Consider the following 27,899-nt stretch of genomic DNA (forward strand, 5'->3'; position numbering starts at 1 on the left):
GTGTCACGGTTTGTAAATTAAGACCCTATCAGTTTGAAATTTACGTTTAACCTCACAAAAAACAATCAAGCAAAACTTTCTCTTAAGTGGTAATATACTTGGCAAAAATTGGTGATTTCTTTAACAAAAGACATGGATAGAGGGTTTGTGTATTGATTGTATATCTGTGTACAACAATGGTACTGCCTACGGCATAGATCTCGAAGATAGCCATTGGAGTGACAAATTCTGTGCCGCCTTCTTCCCAAGTCACAGACTAGTTGCTTAAAGTGACTCAAACGTTAGATATGAAAAGGTATTTGTCACTTTGTAATGAAGCTTTTGAACTCTGTTGACCTTGAAGAGGCACAACATGCCCTCTTCTCTCCACCAAGTTGGCGGCACATTTCCCTCAACTACGCGAACCCAAACAATGACGTCACCCCGAGAGGTAAATCACTTTGGCGCTAGACTGGCTAACGACCAACACAAAGAATCGGAGGTCGCGAATGTCGCGCCATGTAAATGATACATCTAACTGGTGCGAGGTTGTTTGGTACCAGACGAGCGAACCGAACCACCTGCGGGGGCTTAGTGGGGCAAGGGTTAAGCAAGGATCGTCCTTGATAAGAGGACGGGAAATGCCTTGGCCGTGAGAAAAAAGTGGAGGCTGTCCGACAATCTTTCGCATGTGATGGCCTTTTGAGCTTTTCTAATCTCTACACTTTCTTGGTTGTTGGAGAAATACATAGTAGAATTTTTTTTAAATAGGCTGCTGAATTAGCCGGCAGAGTCTGGATGGCAATCTCCCGATCTCAAAATATGTGTGTGTGTGGGGGGGGGGGGCTGTTGTAGAATTTCCTTGGGAGGATGTTGGCCCTAGAGCCAAGAAGTTGGCCTATGGAGGCCCGGGAAACAGTCTGGCCAAGAAGTCTTGCATTTTTACTATTTCGCTTCATCGGACGGTTTTCACTATTTTTCAGCAACCCAAGGAGTCTGACAGAGACTAATGTAAAAGCTCTTCTCTGACTTACTCCTCAGGAAAATAATTCTTAGTATTTGGCAAGTTTTTGTCATTTTTCCTCAGCAATCCAAGGAGTCTGGTAGAGAATGACTTGGCTGGCGTACTCCTCTGGCAAATCGTTTAACCAATTTGGCCGACTTCTAAAACTTTTTCTGCAACCCAAGAAGCCAGCCTTCTCCGTATCCCATCCCATCCATTATCAGAAGTGAAGGAAGAAGTGAAAATGCAACCTTAACATAAGCGTATGGATTTTGTGTGACGCCGTCGTGTAATACATTTATGTATGGAGCCAGGTTATGGCCTCCCGAATGGCCTGAGCTCATGCCTAAAGCCACCGTCATATTGTCGGAAAACCTGTCTAATGTCTTGACAACAGAGAAGGGAGCTGTAATTCTAGGTTATCGCCGGTTCCCTGATTCTACGTTAGCATCCCTAATGTATACAATTACGGCGACACCGCTATTTAGTCGTTCCTATCTGCCTTCCTAATCTCTCTATTTTGGGATTGGAAACGGTAACTATGGGTACTTCAAGATAAACAAATTAGGGGGAAAGTGGTAGTTATAGAATACATGCTTCTTCCGCAATTCCCTGGGATTTAGTATTTACGACGAAGGTACTGTAGTTGACACACAAACCAAGGATGGAATAGCACTTTGGCATGATATGCCGTCAGCACCAAGGACAGGGTCAGTCGCCCTCCATATAAACGTTTATCATTCTTCCATTGAACAACGGTTATCCCCGTATTCCTCTTCTGCGTACGATTCAAGCGTACAGTCGATCATGAATGAGTAAACGTTTTCCTTTAATGCCCAGTCGATAATGTAAAATACTATAGATTTTATAATTGACTGCGTGATGCCTTCATTTGCGAAAGGCAGGAGGAATATATCATACTCCACCCCTTTTATTTCAGTTATCATGTCTCACGTATTATAGATGACCCTTTCATTTGATCATATGCTGACAGCACCCCTCCCAGAACTTTAAAATGAGACCGTCCAAGAGGCAACCACACGCACACACGTACAGCATCACAGAACAGGCAATATGTCTCCATTCAGTCTCCATCTAACAATTGCAATTTTCCAACACATGTAGCCGTCGGTACCAAATGCTTCTAGAATCCATTACCTTACCGTAATAAGGAGTTAAACAGCTTCATCTGAACGTCTATATGCCTTTCGTTAGTACAGAACTGCGTTTGCCCATATTCTGTGATGTCAATGGTTAAGCCAGACAGTTCATGTTTGGTCTGCTTGTTTGGGCAGCCACGTGTATTAGAACTCCTCGGCTGATCCTAGATAAGTATTAGTCAACTAGATAAAGAGTTATTGCTACCAGTTTTATCAACCCAGAATCGACGAGTTTACTCCACAAACTTTTGCAAGATGTAGATTGTTGTTATCAAGTATGGCGGAGCGTGTTCACTACATATTGGTTTAAACGGCAGTTGAGTTAGATATGAGCTGTGTAAGTGTGATACGTCATTCGCGTGCCTGCGAAGCTGGTGTGCTACGGCGAAGGGCGGTTATACCGGTTGAACGATTTAAGTTCCGGTTTAGATTCATATTGAGCTGGTAATCGCTAGCAAAAACCGAACAAATGGTTAAGATCGCTTTTACATAGTGATAGACTCGCCTACAGTACTCAACACGAATAAAAATACAAGTAAATGGTGTTGTTTTTATTTGGTAGGGGGAAGGTTAAAAAGTCAAGGGTATGTGAAAACTGTTCTTTTTAGATTGCATGTACAACATCTTGAACTATTGTGTAAATTTGATTTCGTGACAATGTTTTGCCATTTATATTACTATTACCTCGATCATCACGCTTTACCTATGCCTTAATGACTCTTCAAACATCTTTAAAACATTCTGACAACATTACATATCCTGTCTGTTGTCACCAAACAGCACATTTAGACATGTTGACACTACTGTATGTTGTCATGTGACGAAGGTATGTTCAACAAACAGGCACTAACTCCCACCCGATGGGTTAGTATTTCATCACTACGCTCTTCCCATGTTGTGCAAAGAAAGCCTGTTTGATCACACATCGCAGTTGAAAGCCTGCTGTTTTAGCGACAGACACACAACACTATTACTCATTTACTGTTATGTTTGTGCAGACGCCATATTTGTCTAGCCATATTGGACAGCCTTTTATTTTAAGGGGGGGGGGCGGTTTTCAATGTTGGCTAGGTCCTCGTGTGATGGGGTAGGGAGTTTGCAGAGGAAGGGAGTTTTGCCCGCCTCGAACTAGCCTTCCACGGCAAACTCCCGTCAACGGCAAACTTCCTTCAAAAGAACCTAGCAAATGTTATAAATCGCGAACCGGGGCCCCCCTCCCCATAAAATAAAAGTCTGCGAAGGAGGCTACTGTTTGCCAACCACATGTAAGCTGCCGTTCTAAAGCCGTTTAAAGTCTAATCCTGTACATGACGTCATTTGTAAAATCATTCCATTAATATTGTATGTGTTAGCGCAATTTGACGTCAAAATGGACGACTTAAGTAGGGAATTATAGGCCGAATTCCTCAGGACATAGAATAGCTAACGCGAAACCAAGTCGTGAATCTTTAATGAGAAGCGTATTTATGAACATTGTACTGTTGATCGCCATCGTATTATGAAGAAGACATTTAGTTCTTGTTGATGTAGTCTTCGCTATTTCTGTGTAATTGCATGCATCATTATGATAAAAAAGCCAATATAAAGTATACAGAATACAGTTATAACAGCTGCAACTAAACAATACGCATCACGCCGCAAAAAAAAAAAATTTCAAGAAAAAGGGAGGGGGGGTCAAGGATTTACATAGAATGACGGGCGCTCAACTGGTCGAATCACATAGCCATGAGGCACAGATAACAGACAATGTTCGCAACCACGCACGAAATGAGATAGTGTCTAGTCAAAACAATAAAGGATAGCAAGGTCCTCTCCTGTTACCTGGCCGCTAAAAATAAACGCACTTTTCTGACAGATGGTTGAGGTACTTAACTCGCCTGTCGCCCACTTAGCTATGTACATGTGTTGTTCCTGCTAGGTAACCTGTAGTGTTGTGTGTTTGTTCACTTTTAAGATTTTTATGTGCTTGGTAGTGATGTCTGGAGTCCAGATGCACATATTTCTATGCCATCCTGATTTACAATTGGGATCTATGTCGTTACGAGATACCTGAAAATGGCATACATATCCGCTGAGTTAACCTAAATACCCCATGGTTCTCGAACTTGGACATGCTGAGCACATTCCTATCATTTTTATCTGTTTTCCCTGCATCATTGCTTATACAAGGTCCGGAGTTTTGCAGGTGATGGAAAGCAGAAGCTGTCTAGAAAAGGTGTGGGAATCGAACCCTTAACCCTTGATCAGCGACCCGGAACGAGGGCCGAGCTTCTCAGAAGTCTGTTTTTAGAAGCTGAAACAACATAATCACCATCCATGGAGGAAATGAAAGGATTTGCCAGTTTCGCTAAGGGCATTTTGAATTAGGAGTCATTAGTAGCTTGAAATGAATGAGAACATGGTGAAGCCACGAAATAGGGTATTCATTTGCATTGCAAACTTTACTAGTATTCAGGGTTGTCTCTGTAACTTAACTGGTAGCAGCCTCACAGTTGAGCTCCTGATTCCAGTTGGTAAGTGGGAGATCCCAGTTTTATCCTGGGCAGGGCACTATGTAGGGTACACGTCTTTTTGAGGAGACGTAAAATTGTTTGTGTGTGCGTGTGTGCGTGTGTGTGTGTGGGGGGGGGGGGGGGTAGCTGTTAGAGTAGGCGCCGCGAGCATGTTTATTAAAGGTGAAGGACTGGCAACCCCATAAATATACATTAAACGTCACATTTCCATGGAAACGAAAAATAAAAAAAATATACGTAACAATATACACAAAGTTCCCGAAAGCTGCCCGGCCGAGCCCTAGTTTAGCGTATGCCTAGTAGGCACTATAAGGGCCCGAATGAACAAATAAAAAAACTGAATCCATAGACGTTCATAATGACTATCATCCTCATAAAGAATGATGTGGAGCAAACGACACGATACAAGCCCACAAAGGTTCGAAAACATCTAATCTTACAGCATGTTGTCTCCGACAATGCGATGATGATAAATTATTCAGACAGGTGAAAAATTCCCTGTGTCAGATCGCACATGTAGTCACGGCACCTCAATTGTGTTGAGGAACCCCAGGGCCCAATTATAAAGACATTATTCAGCATGCTCGATGATTTTCTTCTGTTGTTTGCGTCATTGAGCTGGAGGGCATGAACAAGAAAGACGGGAGGGCGCTTTGGGGTCTTTGATCGCGCAAGACCTGTCAACTGCACGAGAGAACGTTTGTGCTACGCCTACGGGTAATGTACGTATGCGTAACATGAAATATATTTGCACACATTTTACTCATGATTTTGTTTCATCATATTATGATCAGTTAATGAATACACTTTGACGGCTCATTATCAGTAATTAAAATGTTTTCTTCTAAAAGATTAACTCGATTAACTCAATAAACATAGAATGTAACAATCTATAGATCATGTTTGCCACACCCAATTTTCTTCATTCAAAACGTGTTGATGCAATCAACACTAATCATCGAACTATCATTGGTCTTTTCTCTAGAATGTCTATCCGTTAATTGGAAAGATTATGGTATTAGGCAATACTAATTTACTGATCGGTGGCGCGAAAACCCCTATAGATCCCCAAGAAAGTGAACAATTGAGTACCCATTTATCTTCCCAAATGATGACGACATTTATGACGTTCTTACACTCACTTGCGACAGTCTTTGTCAGTTTGACTGATAATCGACATTTTACAACACATTTGTAACAAATCTTTAAGTAATAAACTATTCTCAAACAGTTCAACGAACCCAGGGGTTTATCCCACTTAATGCGACAGACATCGGGTCAGTGAACAAAACTATCCATGTTGGTAATTGACCCGATACATGTCCAGATCACAACGCATTAACGTTGTCGACACTTTTACGTCAACGTCTACCTTACCAATGTTGTGAAACGAAGGTGATGACTATGATAGGCAGTGTCTGGTTGAAGTTACGTGTAACATTACACGTTCTAGAGACTGTATCGATCCTTTTCACTCCCCTGAGTAACATGTCACACTGTGTAACCTTGTGTAACTCCGCCGCGGGCCTTCTCACCGCCCTATATAATTGACAAACTCCTACGTCACGCTGATTACAGTAAAAATAGACGATTACGCCCTCATCAGATTATGGGTCAGAATAACAAGCATAAACAAACATGTAACAAGGTCCCATTCCCACGGTTCAGGGACCTGTATCTCACATAGAATCTGACATAACATTCTTGTGCAGTGACTCCATTTCTGCAGTTTCAAACTGCACGTATAGAAAAGGCAGTGATAATAGACCATAACAGACGTAGGTGGGCAATGGTGGGTTTAACTGTGCAGATTTTCTGTGACGATGTTTAGAACAATAGTATGCTAAATGCACATATGATATATCGACTACAGAGAACCTCTTAAAATGTATACTGTATCCACTAACCGCCCACGGAGCCAGGATACACAGCTTTAGGCTTAAAAGAAAACTATTTGTACAGGAAGCCCTGCCTTGTGATCTTTGTATGTTTCTCTTAGCTAAGCCGGACATAAAGGCGTCAAGAAATGCGGCACAAAACACCGAACTCACCTTTCAGACATGTTGAGAACTGTCTTTTCTTATGTGCACTGAAACGTACGGTTCAATCAATGTGTCTGCTTTTAAATTATGGTTGTTATTGTTATTGTAGAGAATCGAAATTTGGAATTGAATTAAGATATCCAGATGCTGTTTTCATAGACTTTAAGATTTAGAATCGATGTTAACCATTTAAAGTACCACACAGGAAGCTGAAAATTACGTTTAGGTCAATGTCAATAAAATCCCCAATCAATTAGAAAACAGACTATACTTGTGCGGTGAAGCGAGTTACGGAACCAATTTCGGTTCGTGTGTAAGCATGAAATTGAAGAAGGAACAGATTTCTGGTTTGTTAGGGCAAATTCGTCATATTGTCACATTCGTCGTGCGATCGTCGTACGACCGTCGTACGATCGCAAACAGAACATTCTTGTGAAGGCCGTGTAAAATTCAGCTGAAAGGGTTGTGTTAGATCTTTGCCGTCGGTTGGTTCTGTCACAGCCTGCTTGAAAATTCTACAGCACCAAAATCGCAAGACGGCCCGCGGTGAATTGGACCGCATCGTAACTATAAAGATAACAACAGCAAAGTCTATCTACAGAGACTTGATCCTCTGTTTATATCAAACCTCAACCACTAGGATTAACACCGTTTGGACATCACTTAAAACACCGAAAAAACAAACACAAACTTTAACGACTTGCACTCCTCGCGTGTTATTCCTCTCTCTCTAGAGTTCCGCAGCGAGGGGAACAATGGCACCCTTCAAGAAGACGGGGGAACTGAAAATATTTCTCTTCCCATAGCTTCTCGCTTGGCAGACTGAAGTGTTTGTACGCCTATGTACATGAAAGTCTGTGTGTTTGCCTGAAAATATTCATTTGGGACTTCCACGGCGCCCACATGAAAAGATTGAGTAGCTTGGGCCGTACCCAAATACAAATTGCCGCTTTCCTGCAAAGAGTAAACCCAAGTGACTTTCATTATCCGTGGTGTAATTTTTGCCTTGTCAGAGAAATATAACAATCTGGGAACGGCGAATATAAATAGATTTCCTGGCTTATTTTCTGAACGCTTCCTGACTGTCAAGTTCAGATAAACGCTGTCGCTGGTTATCATTTTTATAAATCACCCCCTCCCATTTTTACTTCCTGGAAAGCCACGAGGGTTTCCGTCTTAGCAATCTCTTATCCTCTTATGGATATATATCTATAAAATTTGGACAACGGCAACGGAAGGTCCCCTATCGCCGACAGTACCCTTAATCCGGCGAACGAATTCTTGTTTGTCTTTCTAGCAGAAGCCTACCATTGTTTTTATCGAAGCAGAACTTAAACGTTCAGTAGTTCATATCATGAAAACGCAAAATATTTCTCACAATTGCCATCGCTGTACTGTGATGTTGAAAATAGATACCGGCGTTCGAAGTTAGGGACCCCATCGATAAACAAGTGAATAGGAGATACAATTCTTGTAAATAGTTTACAATGTAACTTCATGATTATATTTCACCGCTATGTATTAAATCAAGAGGTATAGAAAGACAAAGCGCTTGTCTACTGTAGTATTTTGAGCTACGCTAGTATGTTGTCTCAAATGACATGTTTATGAAATATATTTCGGTTGGAGTGTTGGACGTTATCTATCTGTGATTATGTGTATCTGCTAATTAGATTAAACTTAACAACATCCAATCACAATTACCCTATGATACTGTCCCTTAATGACACGTTTCATGATATGAGCAAGCGATGGCAACAACTTAATTGTCACTAATTGATTTGTTATGATCAGTTATGTACATCCATCCCAATTGCCCTATAGAATCGTTAACATTATTGTAGACTAATATAATCACCATCGCCTCCAAACGACACGTTTCACGCTTATACATTAGTGATAACTACAATTTGATTGTCACTAATTGAATTGTTATGATCAGTTATTTACATCTGATCCCAATTGCCCTACAAAATCGTTAATATGATTGTAGACTAATATGATTACCATAAAACATCGCCCCCAAACGACACGTTTCACACCTATACATTAGTGATAAGTACAATTTGATTGTCACTAATTGAGTTGTTGTGTTCCGCTGTGTTTGCAGGCGTGAGCAGTGTCCTTGAGACATGTGTTTACGTGTGACAGACGTGCGTACCGCTGTGTAAACATGCCACAGACACCTAAACATCGCACTACACTACACGGGCTCTTCTGATGGAGCAAGGCGAAGGTGAGACCTGTTCAGAGTCACTGATTCAGAGTCTGAACAATCGAGAATCGTATCTTCCATAGAAGAGGAAGAGAGATGGACGGAAAAGAGGAGAGGCAAACAGATAGACGGAAAGGACAAAGAGAGACAGAGTGAGAGAGAGCGAGCACGGTGGAGAGAGAGAAAGAGAGAGAGCACGGTGGAGAGAGAGAGAGAACATATCTCTTCTTTTGACGTCTAGGCCTATATAAGGTTGTGAGTTGGTCAATGATTCAAATTTTGTCGAGATGTATCGAGTGAGTGAGTGAGTGAGTGAGTGAGTGAGTGAGTGAGTGAGTGAGTGAGTGAGTGAGAGTGAGTGAGTGAGTGAGCGAGTGAGTGAGTGAGTGAGTGAGCGAGTGCGCGAGTGAGTGAGTACTAAGCGATTGGTTGCTTAAGTGAGAGGGTGACTAAAATAAAAATAGATAAAAAATCAAATGGGAATCTGCCAAGGATAAAGAGAAAATATTATTATCGACAGCCGCAATAGCTACAGACCTTGCCTAAGTAAATCCCCAGTTGCTGCCAGTGTTTCCATTATCAGCTGCCTCCTACCGATGACCACAAACTCGCCCTGAATGATAAACCCCGGCCCGGACGGGTCTTATTATCCAGGGACACGTGCCAGGCTCACTGTCACAGGCACGGTCTGGTAACCGCCAATTAGGCAGAGTTAAATCAGCCTCGGTGTCTACAGACTGGCTGTGCTGGCCATTATAGGGAGAGCACTTTGGGAGTTTTGATAATAATAGGGGATTTTTCCTACCAGAGGAGTTGGTCGGCCGCGCAGGGGAAACATGAACCTTAGCGTAGACTGACTCCCCTGGCCAATTTCCCGATTTTTTTGCCGAATTCTACGATCCCCGCATCCCCGTAGGAAGGCCTGGTGGAGAAGAAGAGTATGGACACTTCCTGATCTCGTATTTATGTATTCTTTTTAGACCTGTAGTAAAATCGCGGACTACTACTACAACGACGAACAAAACGCCACAAAAACACGTCTCAAGCACTAAGACATACAATTACATCTGCATAGAATAATGCTGCCTACGGCTCATAGTGGTTGAATATGGCTCTGTGGAGGCGATGATCACCTTTGTTGACGCCAAAGAATAAGTTTAATGAAACGTCGTGAAATGCAGCTTTGGGGCTGTACCGTTAGAAGATTGCGACGTATTCGTTTACTGTGATGCTTGGGGTACGTGTGGACATATCAGAAAACCTGAAACATTTGGCTCTAGTTTAAATTTTCATACTTCATTCAAAAAGGTCATTGGTCCTTTTGGTATCAATCAACCGGCTTTTTGCGTTCAATTGCTACGTTTTAGAATACAGTTTTCATGTTTGTTACACTGTTTGGATGTTTGTGTCCTCCATGATTTCACATCGAATGCACCGCCGAAAACCCATGCGGTATGGGGTCAAGGAGGATAGGCTATGGTCGATAGGACTTGCATGAAATATTTACTGCACTAGCGGCACAGGAGATATGAAACACGTGCACGAGAGGTGCGAAAGAAAATAAAAAGGAAGCCATCCATTTCAATCCTACATTTAGGTACAACATTCGCATTTAATCTTTAGAATTCTAGATGCCCGTTCTTTTTAGGGGTCTAAGCAGATGTTGGGGGTAGGAAATCGTAATACTGGCCTGGCGTCTGTGTTGGCCACTACCTCACAGTAGTCATACCAGTCAGAAAACATCGCCCTACCTAACATCTGCTTGGAGATGAGGAAGACGAAGACCATGAGATGGGTCGACGCGTTCCAGATGGGATACCCGCTCATTTCCAACTCTCTCTGTCACCTTGACCTTGTTATATGTTTTACCGAGGTTTCGTGAGAACCTCTTGAGGATTCCTTCACGTGCCCGTTGTTGTAAGAAGCACAGATTGTCTCAGATTAAAGACAGGTAAAGTTCCACCGGGCCAGGCCCGTGTCTGTCAGTAGTGTTAGAGTGGGTAGTGTATCTTCATCTGTTGTTTATGATCGTTGATATATTGTAGCTAGCTCGGTACTACAGCTCTCCAAACAGATGCAAGCTGAAGGGTCGGACTGAGTGTTCTGCGCCTGTTTTTGGAACATTTGACGCTCCTTTCTATTTTCTTTTCAAACGATTCCCCGCCTACGCTGTAACCTGGCAAACCGACTTATGGTGTCTGTATCAGTCTCCAATCAGATGTGAGGGTTCATATCTGGCTCAATTTCGGGGTTATTGCGGCCGATTTAGTACGTTACTTTAGTAGCGCACATTTTAAACATAAAGTTTGTAAAGAAAACAAAATAAAGTTTAGAAGTCTGCCGGTAACCCCGTTACTGAGTCGATTCGGTATTTTCAACGTCTGTATTGAAAACGCGAGCCGTAGTAAAAACACGTACATTGCATGCACTACTCTCTAAGGCCGCGAGACATCAATAAAACAGTAGAAAATAGAAAGCCCGATAAAAACGCATAAAAACGTCCAAAAACAGTTTGAGCCTTACCTCTGCTTGGAGAGTAATATTATACAACTAACTAACGAAACATCGCCATACTTCGTCCATAGTCCGAACCTGGGCCCGGGACAACCAGAAAGATAATATACTACCATAAACAACACATAATATACCCCTGCCCAGTCAGCAGTGGCTAATTGAAACTACAACAAGTATATTGTCAAGTGTTTGACATCGTGTGCCTCATAATATATTTACAACCCATAAACAGGTTATTGTACTTTGGTTGCAACATCGCTACACAATGGTGGGGACAACTCACTTTCACCCTACCTTCACCCTTAACTAACCCAACATCTGCCGTTGTGTAGGGTTGTAAAAAGGTCGACTGGCAACGAACATGATATAGTCGGTTGTCTCTGGTGTTCTCTATTGTCGCGGGATGGATTATCATGTAATGTGGTAATATGATATCTTACTATTTGTGGCATACATGGAAACGCTGCAATTGTAATGATGTTTATCTAATGACGTGTGGTTGATGAGTTTTTAATTCAATTGAACCATCTGTCACGAACATTGCTGGTAGTACATTCGAAGATATGTACGGGCTTTAATATATGCATATAGTGTATCATATCATGTATATTATACAAATGTGTACGCTCATGTATATATATTTGTATGATACTTCGTATGTTTTTTGTAAGAAGTGTGACGAAGCTAGGCTTATAAATACTGCTCATTTCTGGATGCGAGATGTCCTCTGAGAATTCTCTAATATTTCTTTTTTAAGAGCATCTATCTATCTAATGATACCGGAGTGTTTGGGCTGCTATCCTCTGTATCAACACACCCCACACATTCTCATGTATGTCTGTCGCTGCTCGACTTAATATGTTTGGCTTTCTATTGATCCACTCTACCGGCTGTCAACACATGGGACAGGGGAAAATAAACCGTCTGGGAGGCGATCCCGACCCCGTGACCCGGCCAGGTGCATGGGTCCCGCCCCAGGCCGTCTGTACCGCCGTCTGTACCGCCGGCTTACCCGGGGTACCCGGGATAAGGAAACGTGCCGCACCGCCTGGGACGCGGAGCGGAAGGCATGGAGACGCTTTGGTGGCAACAATCTCCCCTTAGCAAACTGCTGGCACGGTTCGCTTCTGCCCCTTATGACTACCTACTTGAGACAATCGCTTGGAAAGAAAGGAAACGAACAAAAGTGTGCATGTCGTGCTTGCTTCACTATACACCTTAAGGTTTTTCTATCCTGTGGTAACATGGCATGAACAAATATTCTGGTTAGCAGTCTGGCTACTAAGGGCTTCTTTGTTGTCCACGGGGCGCATCGGGAGTGCCGCTGGAACGACTTCGCATGCAAGGGGTCGACATGTCAGCCCCGGCACGGGAGAGAAGTGTGGCAGCGCGAGATGTTGTAAGAAGTTAGCGGAGACATAGCTAGTGCTTACCTGGTAATATTAGGACACAGAGAACCGCGCGAAGGCGGATATGGCTCAGCGGGCTGGCGTCCTTCCAAGCCGAAGTCTGTCGTCTTCCTCTATCCCCCATATCTTGTCGGTGCCAAGTGTTGTTTCAGATGGATGTATTCTGGGCGGATAACGTTCAACTTGAAGTGAAGAGTTTACGATGTAGTTATGCCACAGTTCGCAGCAATGTGGCCACAGGTCGCTGGAGATGATCAGCCCGGTCAAGGCCACTCGTCCCCGCCAACCAATTTCCACTGGGTCGGTCTTCAAGTTGCGCTGGCGGTCTTCCTTTTTAGCCAATAGTCCTACAACAAAGAAGTGATTTTTCCATGGCAGCTTTAGTCCATGCGGGTGAGGTTTGTTTTGGCTGAAGGGGGATAGACGATCGAAGCCCACACCTGTAACTCAGCGGGGATGTGTCAACTCTGACTCACACCGTGGTCTCGCACCGTCTTACCACATAAACACAGCACGACTGGTTAATGACGACTACCCACAACACCGCTCACATGTGCCCAAATCTTCCCTTCTAGGCTTCTCAACGTTGAGATTTTCACCAGATGAGCGTCATGTAACGTCAGCTTGGCGTCAACGTCGACGTAATCTTGATTGGACGGCAGGAGAGGACGTAAAATCGTGGCGACGGCGCGAACTCTTGGCAGTCTCTGTATGACTACGAGAGAGGAGAGATGTTCTTGGAAGCTACTAACTGCGATTTTGTAATAGGGGTGGGCAGGGTAAGAACCGGTTGGGTGTGTTCCGCACAGTATCATTAGGCTATGCAATCACATGGAATATGTTCTAGTTCCCATTTCTCTCTATTATCGCCTAGTAACAATGTTTGTATTATTGCTCTCAGTCCCACAATAAACAGAAAGTGTAAACGACGTTATAATGACAGTGAACTTGTTTACCCATCTTTGTACGGCCCCACCTGTCAGTTCCGGCGGATCGCCCTTTGATATGCAAATGAGGGGCACACCTTAGAGAAAAGACCACTCATGATCCACACGTCATAACAAATGTTGAGGGGTAAGAATTAAGTGCACCCCTGTCCAGACTTGTGAGGTACGTGCGCCCAGGGCTGTCACTACTGGCTTCAAGTGTTATTAGGCAAAAGTGGCGGGGTTTGACAGGGTCATGTGGTTAGGGTTAGGGGGGCCGAATTAAAGACCAGACACGAATGAAAAGAATAAAGAATAAAGTAAAACAAATGGAACGAATGAAGGACGAAGAGATGAAAACCATGTGTCAGTTGAAAATGAAAGAATGGCAGAACAAAGAAGAACGACAGAAGAGTCATCGATCAAGGTGACAAAGACTCATGAAAAATTAACCCAATATGGCGGGAAAATGACGTTTTCGTCTGATTCAAAACAGTGGCTGTGTTTTATGATTAAAGTAGTCTGTACGAAGATAAATGTATTTCCCAATAAAGAATATCAATTACAAGGTTGATATCGCACGCAAGGTACAATGTGACCTACTGTAGATAGTTCAAACCAATTAATCAGTCGCATTGACCTGTGCGTGTATCGACTATCTGTGTCAGTATCAGGGCATCAATGACGTAGACTTCTAGCGGGGCTGGTTTTGATTTTTCCCGGGGGGGCACTGGTTCGCAGTTTTCAACGTTAGCTAGTATAGTATAGGTTCTCTTATAAAAGCAAGAAGTCTGCAAAGGAGGCTAGCAGGCCCCGCCTGATTTCTTTGCTCGTGGGACGTGCTAGTTCTCTCTGGATCCCCTGACAGGATGATTAATGGAGTCTAATTGGTGGGCTTGATATGAACTTTGTTTACATTCAAACTTCCGAGAGACTACTGGAAAAGCCCGGTGTGTTTAAAATATGACCGCCTTGTCGAGTCTATGTGGTCGGTACGACTGATGTATAGTCTGGAGACCAGCCATCTAAAAGGCTCCGCTTTCCCGACATGTCGACATTCGTATGTCTTAACTGCCTAGGGAACTAAAGAACCCATTGACTGATATGGTGGCTAACCACAATTTATTCCGTGTTCCCCAAACGCAGTCTAGCCAGGAAACGGTTTGTTTTGCTTTGTTGTCTCTATATATGTGGTAGGATAAAAACCGGTTGATTTTCCCATTTCAATTGCGACCATGAGAAGCCTTCCCAGTGCACGGTTTTCAAGTCCTATTTTCTTCTTATTGACCAACAAAGGGGCTCTAAACAGCATACATAGGGCATGCTGTATTAATGTACAAATAGAATAGAAAGGTCTAGAATTTTTCTCAAACTTAAACTCGATCGGACACTCCATTACTGAACATTTTGAGATGGCATCGAAGGTGGGAAACGTCATTGCCTTTTTTACGCACGTACAATTACTGCTAAAAAGGCAGATTGGGAAAATAAATACACATAAAACAAGGGAATCAGTCCACCCATACCAAACTGATACCGAGCAATAGAGTGGATATGTATAGAATAGATTATATTAGATAGACAATGGTTAATACAGTTCAATAAGCAAGCCACTATGCTTCGCTTTTCGGGAAGTTTTGAGCTGCATTGGTGTCGTGTGATACAGCACAGAACGGCACGTGCACGTCATATCGACGTTACGCAGACATAATCTGACTCCCGATAGTGATGATTATGACAGACATGTTTGCTGAGAAAACCATATAGTGATGACAAATCGACTTCCCTGTAGCTAGCCTTCAAGTCTGTGAACCTGACGTCATGCTAACAACGATGAAACGGTGAGTACATGACATCTAGCAACGGGGTTCCGACTCACAGACAGACTCCGGGCGATTCAAAGAAAGATAAACCAATAATAAGCGAAAATCATTACTCTTCTAGGGGAAAGACTCAGTCAGGTGATTCGTCTTCATTTTCTGACCAATCGTTGCGCAACGCCCACCCAAACGCAAATACATCTTGCATTCAGGGAGACTGAACGGAACGTTGCGTTGTGTTGCGGTTTGTGAGTTTGGGCACTTCGTCTTGGTTAGAGTAGTGCATGTATCGATTTGAAGGCTTCGTGATGTTTTGGGTCGGTGTTTTCACTTTCTTAAGCACGCAACCGTGTAGAGGAATGCATAAATATTTTATGGTGTGACAGTCAAGCTCTAGTTGTACGCCCATAATCTTCTTCTCTGTCTCTAAACACAGATGCCAAGATATTCCATAGATCACAAAACGGGATAAGGAAAATCGAAAGAAAACCGAGCTTTCCAAATGATATTCCTCTCTATAAATCTATCTGTAAAATTGGATACGCTGAGGATTTTTACGGTCGTGACTATATATTTACGGGGATTATATTGAGGACCAGATATACTGATAGGGCATGTCTAATTTCATCCCGAGTTATTTTTAGCGCACGTTATGCCAAGTACGAGATAGATATTGAGATAACATGCTGTTTCCATCAATGAAAATAGATTAATAAAGAATGTAATAACTGTGTATGATGAAATGGGGATCCGAACGTCATCATCGGGATTAGATTGTAAAGGCTCTGGCGATGATAACCTGGTATGGAATATTATTGATATGACATCTATAGGGACTGTGCGGCGTCGTGTTGGTGTAATAGTTAGGGTGCTTGGCCAAGAACATAGAGGTCTTTGGTTCTGAATCTCATACATACCACTCACGATGTGCCATTGGAACACGGCTTTCCTCGTTCCACCCTTTCAAAATGGGTACCTGACTTTGGTTGAGAAGGTAAAATCAGTGGAAGGAGAGGGATGGGCCTCGCCTTCCAGTACCGTATCCTAGACACAATGGATAACAACTCACTACCCATACGGCCCCCAAAAGGCTACAAGACTACCTTCAGGTAATGTTTGAATCTTCTGTAGGTTTCCATTTTTCCGCCAGACACTCTAGCACTGCCATATCGAAAAAAGGTGGTTTTGAGAGATCTATCCATGTTGCATCGGTAATCCCCAAAGTATGTATACTTCGTATAACCAGGTGTTCAAGGCATTCTTGAGACGGCTTCGATATCACTTTGGGCGGTCTTAGAGTACCAAGCGGAATACTTTAACGGGAACTCAAGTATTAGGTAGTGCATTAGAAGGACAAACACGTGTATACCAACCACACGCACACCACCTGTTTTCTGAACACTTCACCCTCGATGGAAAGGAAATCATGTGACGCTTAGTGTATATTTACCTTAGGGAATGGTAACAGATTGGTTGCGAATAAGGAAAAATGAGAGTACTTCATGCCAGCTTATCTTGTCAGTAGTACTAATACCTTTATATAGCTCTAAGTTAAGACTGAAATTGGCAATCACTATTGATCTGTTACGGACGAGGAGCCCAAAACTAGCAGGAAATTATGACGTCACGACGAAGAAGGAAATGACGTCATTGCCTTTCCTGTCGTCCGTTCGTGCTTTACTTTCTTTATGAATATCAACTAATGCGAGGAAAAGATTTCAAAGGCTGGAAAGATAAATATTCAGCAAATGCCTTTGCCATCTTATAGAACAATGGGCATTTTGTGTGAGCTAGCGAGTAACAGTCTCGACTTACCTTTCGTAGATATGGTACGGAAGCCAGGCACACTGATTTGAGTGTCTGTGATTATTAGCTTTTCTACAAGCATTACAAACCGCCAACCCGGGTCAACGCATGATTTGTCAGCTATTTATGAAAAGGAAAAGATCATATTTCTCTTAATGTTTCCTTATGAGGCACTGAGTGTTCTTTGACTACTGGTCGTCTCACAAAGTCAATGATAGGCTTTCGACACAATGGACCATATGAGCAGAAATCATTGTAATTAGAACAAGTAAACTAGTATCCATTTTGTTGTCCTGTTCCCTTTATTATGACATGCATCTCTTCACTTAAAGAAAATGATTGAGTCCTCTTTAACATAAACAAAATATAGTTAGTGTGAAGAAAAAGCAATCATTATACTACTTTACTGGTACGGAGCGGTCACATTCGTTGAAGGTTGTGGTGCGATTCTGATTTCGTAGGATTTCTAAGTAGGTTATGACAGAATTAACCACCAACAAGGATATTGCAAAGACAGCTAAAACTGTGTACGACACACGCACAACCATAATCAAGAATACCCTTAGTTTGTGGTCGTACGGCAATTGCAAAATGACTGGTCCTTAAGTTATCATTTTTTTTAAATGGACAAATGACCTAACCCTAACCGTTTGTTCCATGTATGTTCAAGTCTTTTGTTACTGCGTGGGTTTTCTCCTCCTCTGGGTTTCCTGGCTGCCCTTTGACCCAACTTAAACAGCCCTGTTGAAAGGCTGACTACCAGAGTGATAACGTAACGACTTGTTTTTGGTCCACAGGGCCGTTCTGTGTCTATAATTAGCCAGTCCTTGTTGTGCCTCTCTAAACCTGTTCTGTTACGCCGGTGGACTATTATACCTGGTAGATATAGAAGGAGAGGTTGGTGGGGAAAATTGTGATCTTATTATTATATGTCCTGTTTTCTGTATGCCGGCCCCACAAAGGCTAACGTCACATTTCCAAACCGGGGCCCGGCCGGGCTGTTTGTGGAAACGAAAAATGTAGACGTAGATTATTCTCATTACGTCTTGTGTACTTTGGTTTCTTTTGCATGATAAAGTTTTTGTTCCTGAAAGCTGCCCGGCGGGCCCCAGTTTGGTGTGACGTAGGCCTAACATACAGCTTACTTGAAGAATGTCACAATCGTCCATACCAACATCTGCTTGGCTAGAGTAGATGCATGGACATACAGATTAAGATACTAACACAAATACGGATGCAGTGGTACCACTTCGTACCTGTCTCCTGGTACGTAACAAAATACCTGTCGCCCCCACCTTATACCCCCCTCACAATAGGCGCGATTCGATCGGAAGACTAGTTTACGAACTCTGAATGACATTTTCGTGAGTAAGACGTCCGGTGTTCTCACGATCATCTTGCGATTTTTACGGATCGCCGGCAGTTTTCAGGAGTCTTACGACGGTCGCGGTGCAGCGAAACATGTTCTTAACATATGCGACTAGTCGAAGGAAATCTCCAAAATCGCACAGCTCGTTACCGAGTCGCAGATTGTGCGTACAAATCGTGCGTACCTTACAAGGGTATCGGTCAATAGTCTTGCGTCAATCCAACGATTGAAGACCGATAGGCGAGCAAAGACATAGTTATTAATAATCGAGAGCAAATCGGATGGCGAACGCCCGTCAATTGGGCAACGTTCGGGCGACGTTCGCCCGACTTCCGTTTGTTTACAAATATTGAATTTCTGGGAATGTGAGGGTAATTCTAACATTGTGGCCGCTGTGGCAGTATGTAGGCTGGCTTTGTGACACACTTTCTTTTCTTGCGTCATTTCTATTATGCCCGCGCATTCCATTCATTGGTTAAAAAGATTACGACAACAAAATAAGCAACATTTATTGATCTCTTGCCTTTTTTGAGGAACGTTTTGTGTTACCTTGTCCGCGTGCAAGAGGTCATGGGAGGTTTATTATCATAGATTTATTCACCGTCGATCTCACGAGCCTCGCGGATATGTGAGGGGGACAGTTTTGAGGCGAAAAATACGCAAGACCATCTTAAGTTCTTAAAATCAGCCGACCTTCCTGCGATCGCGAAGAACGTCCGAAGATCGTATATAATGTGAGGGGGGTATTAATGACACCCCCATACAAGCACCTGATGACATCATGGTGACCTGGACATATTAGATTTTATCCCTCTTATATGATAGCAGAATCAACGTTTGTTTCAAGAGATTTAATTGTAAAAAACGTGACTGAGTGATACTGAAAGGTGCTAAATACCATACAAAATGTTCCTGAATTTGTATCACGAAGAGCAACAGAAATTAACGGTCCAACCCCTCTGGCTGTGCTCTTTTCTCATTTCCTAAAATAGAAAGCACTTGACATCGAACAATTTATTACATCTACACAACTAAGCCTTTCTAATTTCACTTTATCTACGACTGTTATCTGTGGAGAACAGGTACCTAGGCTTCTGTTTGGGAATACATAAACTTCAACTTCATAAACTTTGAGGGGGCGTGTTGGCATAATGGTTTGGGTGTTTGCCGGCCAGTTTGGCCCCAAAACCAGAGGGCCTGGATTCAAGTCCCCTGATATGCCACCGATGTTGTGTCCCTGGGAAAGACACTTAACATTCTTTATACGACTTTCCTTACACACATGTAGGTGTAACATGGCTACCTGATTTGGGCTGGGGAAGTACAAGGCGGTGGAAGGAGAGGGATACCGTGCCCTAGACACAGTGGATAACAACCCACTGCACCTGCGGCCTAAAAAAGTCTATGGTACGACATTTTCCTTTACCTTATACTTCAAACGAGAAAGCAATAACGTTTGAAATGTATATTCAAAATCTATAAGCTAGCTCTTCTGGACTTCGCAAAAGTTTGAAACATTTAAGGTCAGGTCATTATCCTACCGGTTACTGTAGCTTCAACTTGTCCTCAAAACATATATGAGAACACAGGAAATAAACCCTGCTCTAAACCCATAGTTTAGTCCCCCAGGCTTGACCAGAGAGCCAGAAGGATGGCATGTGAGGAGGAGATTGTGTAGATGAGGTATGAGTTAGCGGAGAGTAGATAGAACGCAGGAAATGGAAGCTCTCGCGGGTGTAGCATTGAAGTAGAGAGAACTATAAATCAGTCGATACATCATATAGATGTGCGATAACGTAGGTAAACACTGTAAAATGCCCTTATTCTGCAGGTAGGTTTGAAATGTTTTCGGTTTTAGTAGTTTAAGCGAGACGTAAGGGTTATAAACAGCATACGTACACAGAGCTATGTCTGAAAGGGAGAGTGAATACGAACTCACTACTTTCACTATTCGAAATGGAAGAATTTGCTTTCGTATGCTCTGTCAGCAACTTTCAGTAAACCAGCATTCTCTAACATGAGTGAGCGCATGCAAATGAACTTTCTTTCGGGTGAACGAACTAAGAAGCCCGCCCATGCACTTACAGTTGTTTTTGCATAGAAAAGCTTTAAAATGTTGTTAAAGCGTCAAAATATGTTGGTTAAGCTTTCGAATGTTGTTAAAGCTTTCAAATATTGTTCTTGAAGCCCCGGGGTCTTGCTATGTGAACTCGTGCGATCAAGACGACTGAGAAAGAAAGGAGGCTGTGTGCACCCTGCGAGAAACAACAACAAACAGAACCGGCAGGACTTGTTCCCACTTTGTACAGAGGCACGCAAATATCTGTGGGGTTTGAAACAGCTATGACATGTAACGGTTGTCCCCACACAAATGACTATTACACTGATTGGACATCATGATGACAGAACACAGGGTCATCATTAAAATATGTATTTTTTTCTTATCTTTAAGGACGTTGTGTCTATTTGTCGAAGCTCCAAGATGATTAGTGGGTGATAGAACACCCACAAATCCTTAGACAAGATAGACAAATCCTTAGTCTTTCTTCTTTCTTCCTCAGGGCAGTATTGACTGGACTGGACCTACTTCTCGTCACTAGGTGGCGCTGCAGTGAGAAGATTGTGGTCCCAAACATGACTAAGTCTGTATCCCCCTACTCATGGTACATAACCGATGAAGATTTTAGATGTTAGTTAGTATAGTGAAGCATTCTGTTCCACTGCGTTTTTTTGCTATCTTAGTGGCGCTTAATCTAAATATCATAAGATCTGATGTACCACTTTTTACGTTGGTTTGCGATGATGAGTGCATGGAATGAATAGCTAAAGCCGCTTGGCTTATCAATCCCTGATTTACAGATTAGTTGCTGATCGGATATTGGCCGGGAATGTATAAAGCCGGCTCACGGATGTACAGAAGACCCATTATGTACCATTAGCTCGAACTTAACCTTGAGAACGTTGGCACCTAGATCAAGGACATCAACCTCTAAGTACCCTCTTTCTTTATGACCTTATATGTGTATACAAGAAGACCTTACGGCGGCATGTTGTTTTATGTTGTGTCTAAGCAAGGTTAAGTATGTGAAATACTGTATTGCGGCGGCCAGCTGGTACAGTAGAGTACATGTCATGCATGGCTGCCATGAGAAGTGTCGTTTGGAGAATGGGATTTTTGTTTATTTGACAGGTAACTATGGATACCATAATCTCACGGGAGTTGGGAGAGAAGCCTGGTACATTTTTATACTTATGATGGCATTTTGATTCTTGTTCATGTATCATATTCAAGCAACAGTTGATGCTGACACAAGCTTTGCTGGATCCCAAGATCAAATGGTAAACAATGCCTCTAAGGAGATTCACGATTCTAAGTACGCATGTGCAGTGAAATGCATTGTGGGTAGTATGTCAAAGATGAAGGCCCTGAGACGACACAAAACACCTAAATATTAATAAGGTGGTCTCAGAGACTTTTTTGATCATGACGCCATAGTGGCAATAGGTTGTTAACGGGCACTGTGTCTAAAAATGCAAAGGTCCATTATCCCGTCCATAGACTGTTTGAGGCCGTAAGGGCAGTGGGTTGTTATCCACTGTCTTGGGCACGGTACTGGAAGGTGAGGCCCATCTCTCTCCTTTAATCGCCTTTTGCAATTCCCCGACCGAAGTTATGTACCCATTTATGCACCCGGGTGGCGTGAGGAAAGTTGTGTGAAGTGCATTTCTCAAGGACACAAAGTCTAACCGGAAATGTAAGAACAATTGAACCCATGACCTCTTCATTCGTTCAGCAGTTATCACAAAATAAATATTCCTTTTTACAGGCGCAAATTTGTTGGATGTTATGGTGATCTTCAGAACGAACTGTTTCTCGATGATGCAACGTGAATTTTACAGAGAGGTAGCAACATAGGTTCACTTACCATTTTATGCTTTTACTAACAGTCAAAAGTTCCCAAACTTCTTCTCGAGGAGCTACCTCAATATTAGACCATAAAATAACAATATGTCAATATCTGCCCCTTTTCACCCCGTAAAGCTACCTTTATGGACGTTTGTATCATCCGTTTCTGTACTTATTGGAAAGCTAAAATGGACAGAACAATAAACAGATCATCATGTATTAAAGTTTGATCCCTGAAATATGTGACAGCCACGTCAAATGCTTTTCCTGAAGGGGCCATAAAGGAGGGAAAATTGCAATGTTACACCGCATTTAACGGACAACTGGCCACAACGACGCTGTGGTTATGGTATACGTTTTATCTGATATCATTAGCTTTAACCTTTTTATATCTAGCATTTAGATATTCTTAAATTAATACCACCGTCAAAATTTGTTGAGATCATGCCATATATCTACTACGTCTGTGTGTGTGACAGAATTTACCTCATATACCAACCTTCATTGTAAATAATTGAGCAAAGAATAAAGAGTGCTGAAGTGTACTGCAATGGAAAATCAAATCTATTTTTACGGACATTTATATAGCCCCCCGAGTGCAAGAAACTTGAGCTTTATAACTGTTCATAGGTAGATCTAAAGGTCGTTCATTTCCATAACAGCTTTTATGACTATCAACTAGAGTATATAGCTGTCTTCGGGGTCATTGACCTGGGGTCATTGACCTACCGTTGTGAGGCTAGATTTGAATACGAGTATCATCTGTGTTCGTTTAAAAGTTTTATCTATCTATTATCCATCACAACAGAATGGCTCGAATTTCCAGCCTTATGCATAAGTCTACGTCAGGAATTTGACTCATTTTCCTAGCGCGCACTGACTTTTGGGATACGTGACGTCATGGGTGGGTCAAAGGTGCCAGGGAGTCAATACCTGCCGCCGTCCCGATTCAGCGTAAGGTTTTGCTTATACTCTCCCTATGGTACAGCATGACCGTCAGGATACCTCATGTGTTTCATGACCTTCAGATCGACACTTTTGGGCAGATCTAGATTCAAATCCAAACGCAGGATTATTTTACCCCTTTTTGGAATACATTGTTGATCCCTGTTTCAGCAAGGCGCTTAACTTTAATTCCTGACCCAGAAGATAGTTTATCCATCACAAGAGAATGGCTCGAATTTTCAGCCTTAAGCATAAGTCTACATCAGGAATTTGACTCATTTTCCTAGCGCGCACTGACTTTTGGGATACGTGACGTCATTGGTGGGTCAAAGGTGCCCGGAAGTCGATACCTGCCACCGTCCGTTTATATGGTTTATACTCTCTCTCTCTTGTACAGTATGACTGTCTGAAAAGAGAATACCTCATGTTTTTGATGACTTCAATTCTAGATGAACAGATCTAGATTCAGATCCAAACGCAGGATTCTTTTTACCTTTTTTTCGAAGCACAGATTGAGCGAGGCGGCTAACTTTAATTCCTGAGCCAGCAGATAGTTCACTTAAGTTGATGACGTGCGTGGCTTCAGCTAACTTCTTAGGTATTCTATTGTAATGCTCATGTCAAACCTACGAGGGGCGTTCGCGACACTCAACTGGCTCCATTTCACACCTGGTCCATTTCACACCTAACTCAGTTCAAACGCCAGTAAATCAGAAACCACAATTAGTTCAGTGCTGTTTTTTGCAACATAAACTATAGAGATATGAATCATTACACATGCAAAATTTCATCTAGATCAGACAACTGGAAGTGGGTTAGAGTTATTACTTATTGAACGCCCCTCGTACAAGGACTACGTACTTAGATCTCGTCTGCATTCATGTCGATCATCGATGTCCCGAACCTCTTTATTGCAAATGTCTCTGACTCAGCTTAATTGCGCAGCGCAAATATCTGATATAGCATACTTGACTCTCCATTTCGACTACACAAGCACGAAAAATAGCTGTGCTTTGCGTCAATTTACTTGTTGTTCCCTCTTGGCTTCGCTCACTTTTGATCTTTTTAGTGGATCCATTGCGTTACAAACGCGCAAATTTTTTGATATAGTATACTTGACTCTCCATTTCGGCTACACAAGCGCGAAAAATAACTAAAGACATCTGAGAAACGCGAGCTGTGCGTCAATTTACTTGTTGTTCCCTCTTGGCTTCGCTCACGTTTGATCTCTGAATGAATCCATATTGCGTTACAGACGCAAGGAGAACGCACGCAGTTTTAAAACTGATGCAAAAGCACTTTAGAGCGCCCTTCCAATTTTCACAAAGTCGCTACCCTCCCTCGGGGACGTTTTGAAAAACGAGGCCTATGAAATGCGTTCTTAATTAACAGTGTAGGGGTATATGGCTTTGGTGAAGGTTGCGTACTTACGAAAAGTTGGAGATTAGAGTTCATCGACCTCCAGTCTCCAAGCAGCAATGGTCTAGAAATCCAGCCACACGGTAGGATAAAAACGGTGTGGAATCTATGTCAAATATCGTTGTTGGAACACGGAACATACCAACAGAGCGAAAAAAACTGAATCTTGGTATTTTGATATAAATATCATTTACATATTAGAATGTCGACCAGGGGCTATAGGGGCCAGCTAACTCCTATGACAAACTAATTTGCCCTATTTGGACAAGTTGTACCATTTTCAGTCCCCAAAGATATAATCTACTCCTGTTATGTAGATATTTGCCAGAGCTGCGCGGTTTATAGTCTTTCAGCCTCCGAGGAGTCTGGAGGAGGCTATGTTGCTCTTGAATGTTTGCCAGAATGAACGAACAATTTTCAGCCCATAAAGGAGACTGATTGAGACTTTACTCCCCGTTATGTGAATATTAGCCAGAGGGGATTTACAACTTTTCAGCCTCCAGAGTCAGGACGAGACTATATGTATGTGAATGTTTGCCAACGGGAGTGTACAATTTTGCTACCCCAAAAAAGTCTGAATGAGACTATGTATATGGTGGATGTTTGCCAACGGGAGTTTACACTTTTGCTACCTCCAGAGGAGTCTGGAAGAGACTATGTATATGATGGATGTTTGCCAGAGGGGATGTGGATCGCCGCGGGAAGGCCGGATCAGACAGGGAAGCGACACCGCGGGACGCTGTAAACAGAAGGGATTGGGGTTTGGCGGGGCACGGAAACACCTTGTGGTCTTGATTGACAAGCAGATCGGACGATCACATAGTACGTGACATTATGACTTCGAGTGAATATAACCTCCTTGGAGTGACAGAGATCAAATGAGGACAAACTACGCAATTTTGTCGACTTGATTGAAAAAGAGAAAACGTGATGACACAGAACGTGACCTAATGGGTTTGATTGACAGGGAGATCAGACGGTGACAAAGAACACGTAATTAGCTCAGACTGATGGAGAGCAGATTACGCGATCTTGTCGTTCCACTTGAACGACAAAAAATGGTGACACATGCAGAACGAGAACTCAGAATGGGTTTGATTGACAAGAAGATCAGACGATGACAAAGAACACGCTATTAGCTCAGACTGATGGAGAGCAAATGAGGTCAGAATACGCGATCTTGCCGTCTCAACTGAAGGGCAAAAAGGGAGACACGGAACGAGACCTCAGAATGGCTTTGATTGTCAGAAAGAGCAGAAGACGACAAAGTGCATAACACCTGAAGTGGCCTAGGACGATGGAGAGTAATTGCATTACAAAATGATGACGCAGATCGTCACCTCGTCGAGGATTGATTGACAGCTAAATCGGGCGATCTTAATGGCGGAACACACACCACTTGAAGTTGTGACTTTCCTTTTTTCAACCTCCTTGGACTATTATAAATGGGGAGCAAACGATGCACTGCACACGACCTTGACCTTTTGGTTGAAAAAAAAAGAGATAAAACGAAAACATGAGTTTGATTGCCAGGGAAATCAGACAATGACAAAATACGAGCTGGGTCGACAGCGTCTTGATTGAACGAGCAGAAACTAAAATCAACACACAGAATGTGACGTCATGGGTTTGGAAACTTTGGTTGACAGCTACGTCTGACGATGACAAAGTAGGAGCTCTCTCCGCTGACTTCAACATGACATCTAATGGAACGAAAACGCATATTTTTTAAAAATGGTGACAGTCTATCTCCAGGCGTATTTACATAAGACGTCGACGGTAGCAAAAGTAGCAACATTTGATACTTCCTTAAGCCATGGTACATGTATGCCTGGATTTTACTATCAAATGCTGACAACCTATAGCTATATATGGACTTGCAAACAGTTTCTTTGACGACAAACATGATCTTTGTAACCCTTTAAGCCATAAAATTAAGTGTGTTTATCAAGTTGTGAAGTCCAAAAGAATTTTCCCCTGAAGAGTTTATAGAATCGAAAATGGATAGACTGTAAAAACTTTATATGTTTAGTTCCAAAAGATCAACAGTCAGATCAATTCATTACCTCGACCTTGAGACGTTCAAGTTCACAAATTAACTAATCAAAAACCGACAAAAACGCATATAAAACCATATCTAGCCTCCATGGAGGAGGTAATTCGCGGCTGCTTCTGTCAAAGTAACGACATTCATAGAGGCTTTACGGTGTCACGTAATACATGACCCGTACATCATTGTTAAAGCCTACACGCATCAGTTCAACCATGATTTGAGGAAGAGTGGCAGAAGTTCTGCACTTGCATGTGTAGTCTCTACCAGACTGACTACGCTGGCTATTATAGGGGAATAATTTGCCAGGGGAGTTTTTCTACCAGAGGAGTTGGTCGGCCACGAATGGTAGAGAGGGGGAACATAATTAAACCTTGGCGTGGACTGACCCCCCTGGCCAATTTCCCGATTTTATTTTTCGGAATTATCCCCGTGTCCCCGTAAGACGGCCTGGTGGAGGCTAGCACTTGTGCGACGAGGCTACATAATGCATAATACTAGTACCTCATTTGACGAAGTGTTTGATAAAGCCTTTCCGACCACCGGTACCGTGGTTGCAGAAACTTGCAATGACTTAGGCAAGACCTTCGATAAGCGTTTTCCTAAGCAGTTCAAATTCCATTGAAGTGAGGCAACAAGATCACGACTACATGCCTCCTTCTGCATAGGGACCACTAGCCATTGTAGCTGTTATTGAGCACCAAGAATCCTATCTGTAGTGACCACCTGTCGTAATGTGACCGTTATCCCTTGAGCAGTCACTTTAGACTGATTTGACTGTCAGCAAACGTGAACAAGTTTACGTGTAATGGCAGTACAGAA

At 42.6% G+C, this 27,899-nt stretch overlaps 1 protein-coding gene across 1 annotated transcript in view; it reads right to left on the bottom strand.

Moving 5' to 3' along the window:
• The window catches only part of LOC118431833 (adhesion G protein-coupled receptor L2-like), a gene marked incomplete in the record, with an annotated part of 40,230 nt that extends 26,624 nt beyond the window's left edge, over positions 1 to 13,606 (bottom strand). Inside the window, 1 exon segment of the mRNA XM_035843220.1 lies at positions 12,860 to 13,606. Coding sequence (XP_035699113.1) covers positions 12,860 to 12,959 — 100 coding nt within the window.
• Positions 13,607 to 27,899: the final 14,293 nt, after the last annotated feature.

Source organism: Branchiostoma floridae, chromosome 15 (genome assembly GCF_000003815.2).
Source record: "Branchiostoma floridae strain S238N-H82 chromosome 15, Bfl_VNyyK, whole genome shotgun sequence".
Taxonomy (NCBI): Eukaryota; Metazoa; Chordata; class Leptocardii; order Amphioxiformes; family Branchiostomatidae; genus Branchiostoma; species Branchiostoma floridae.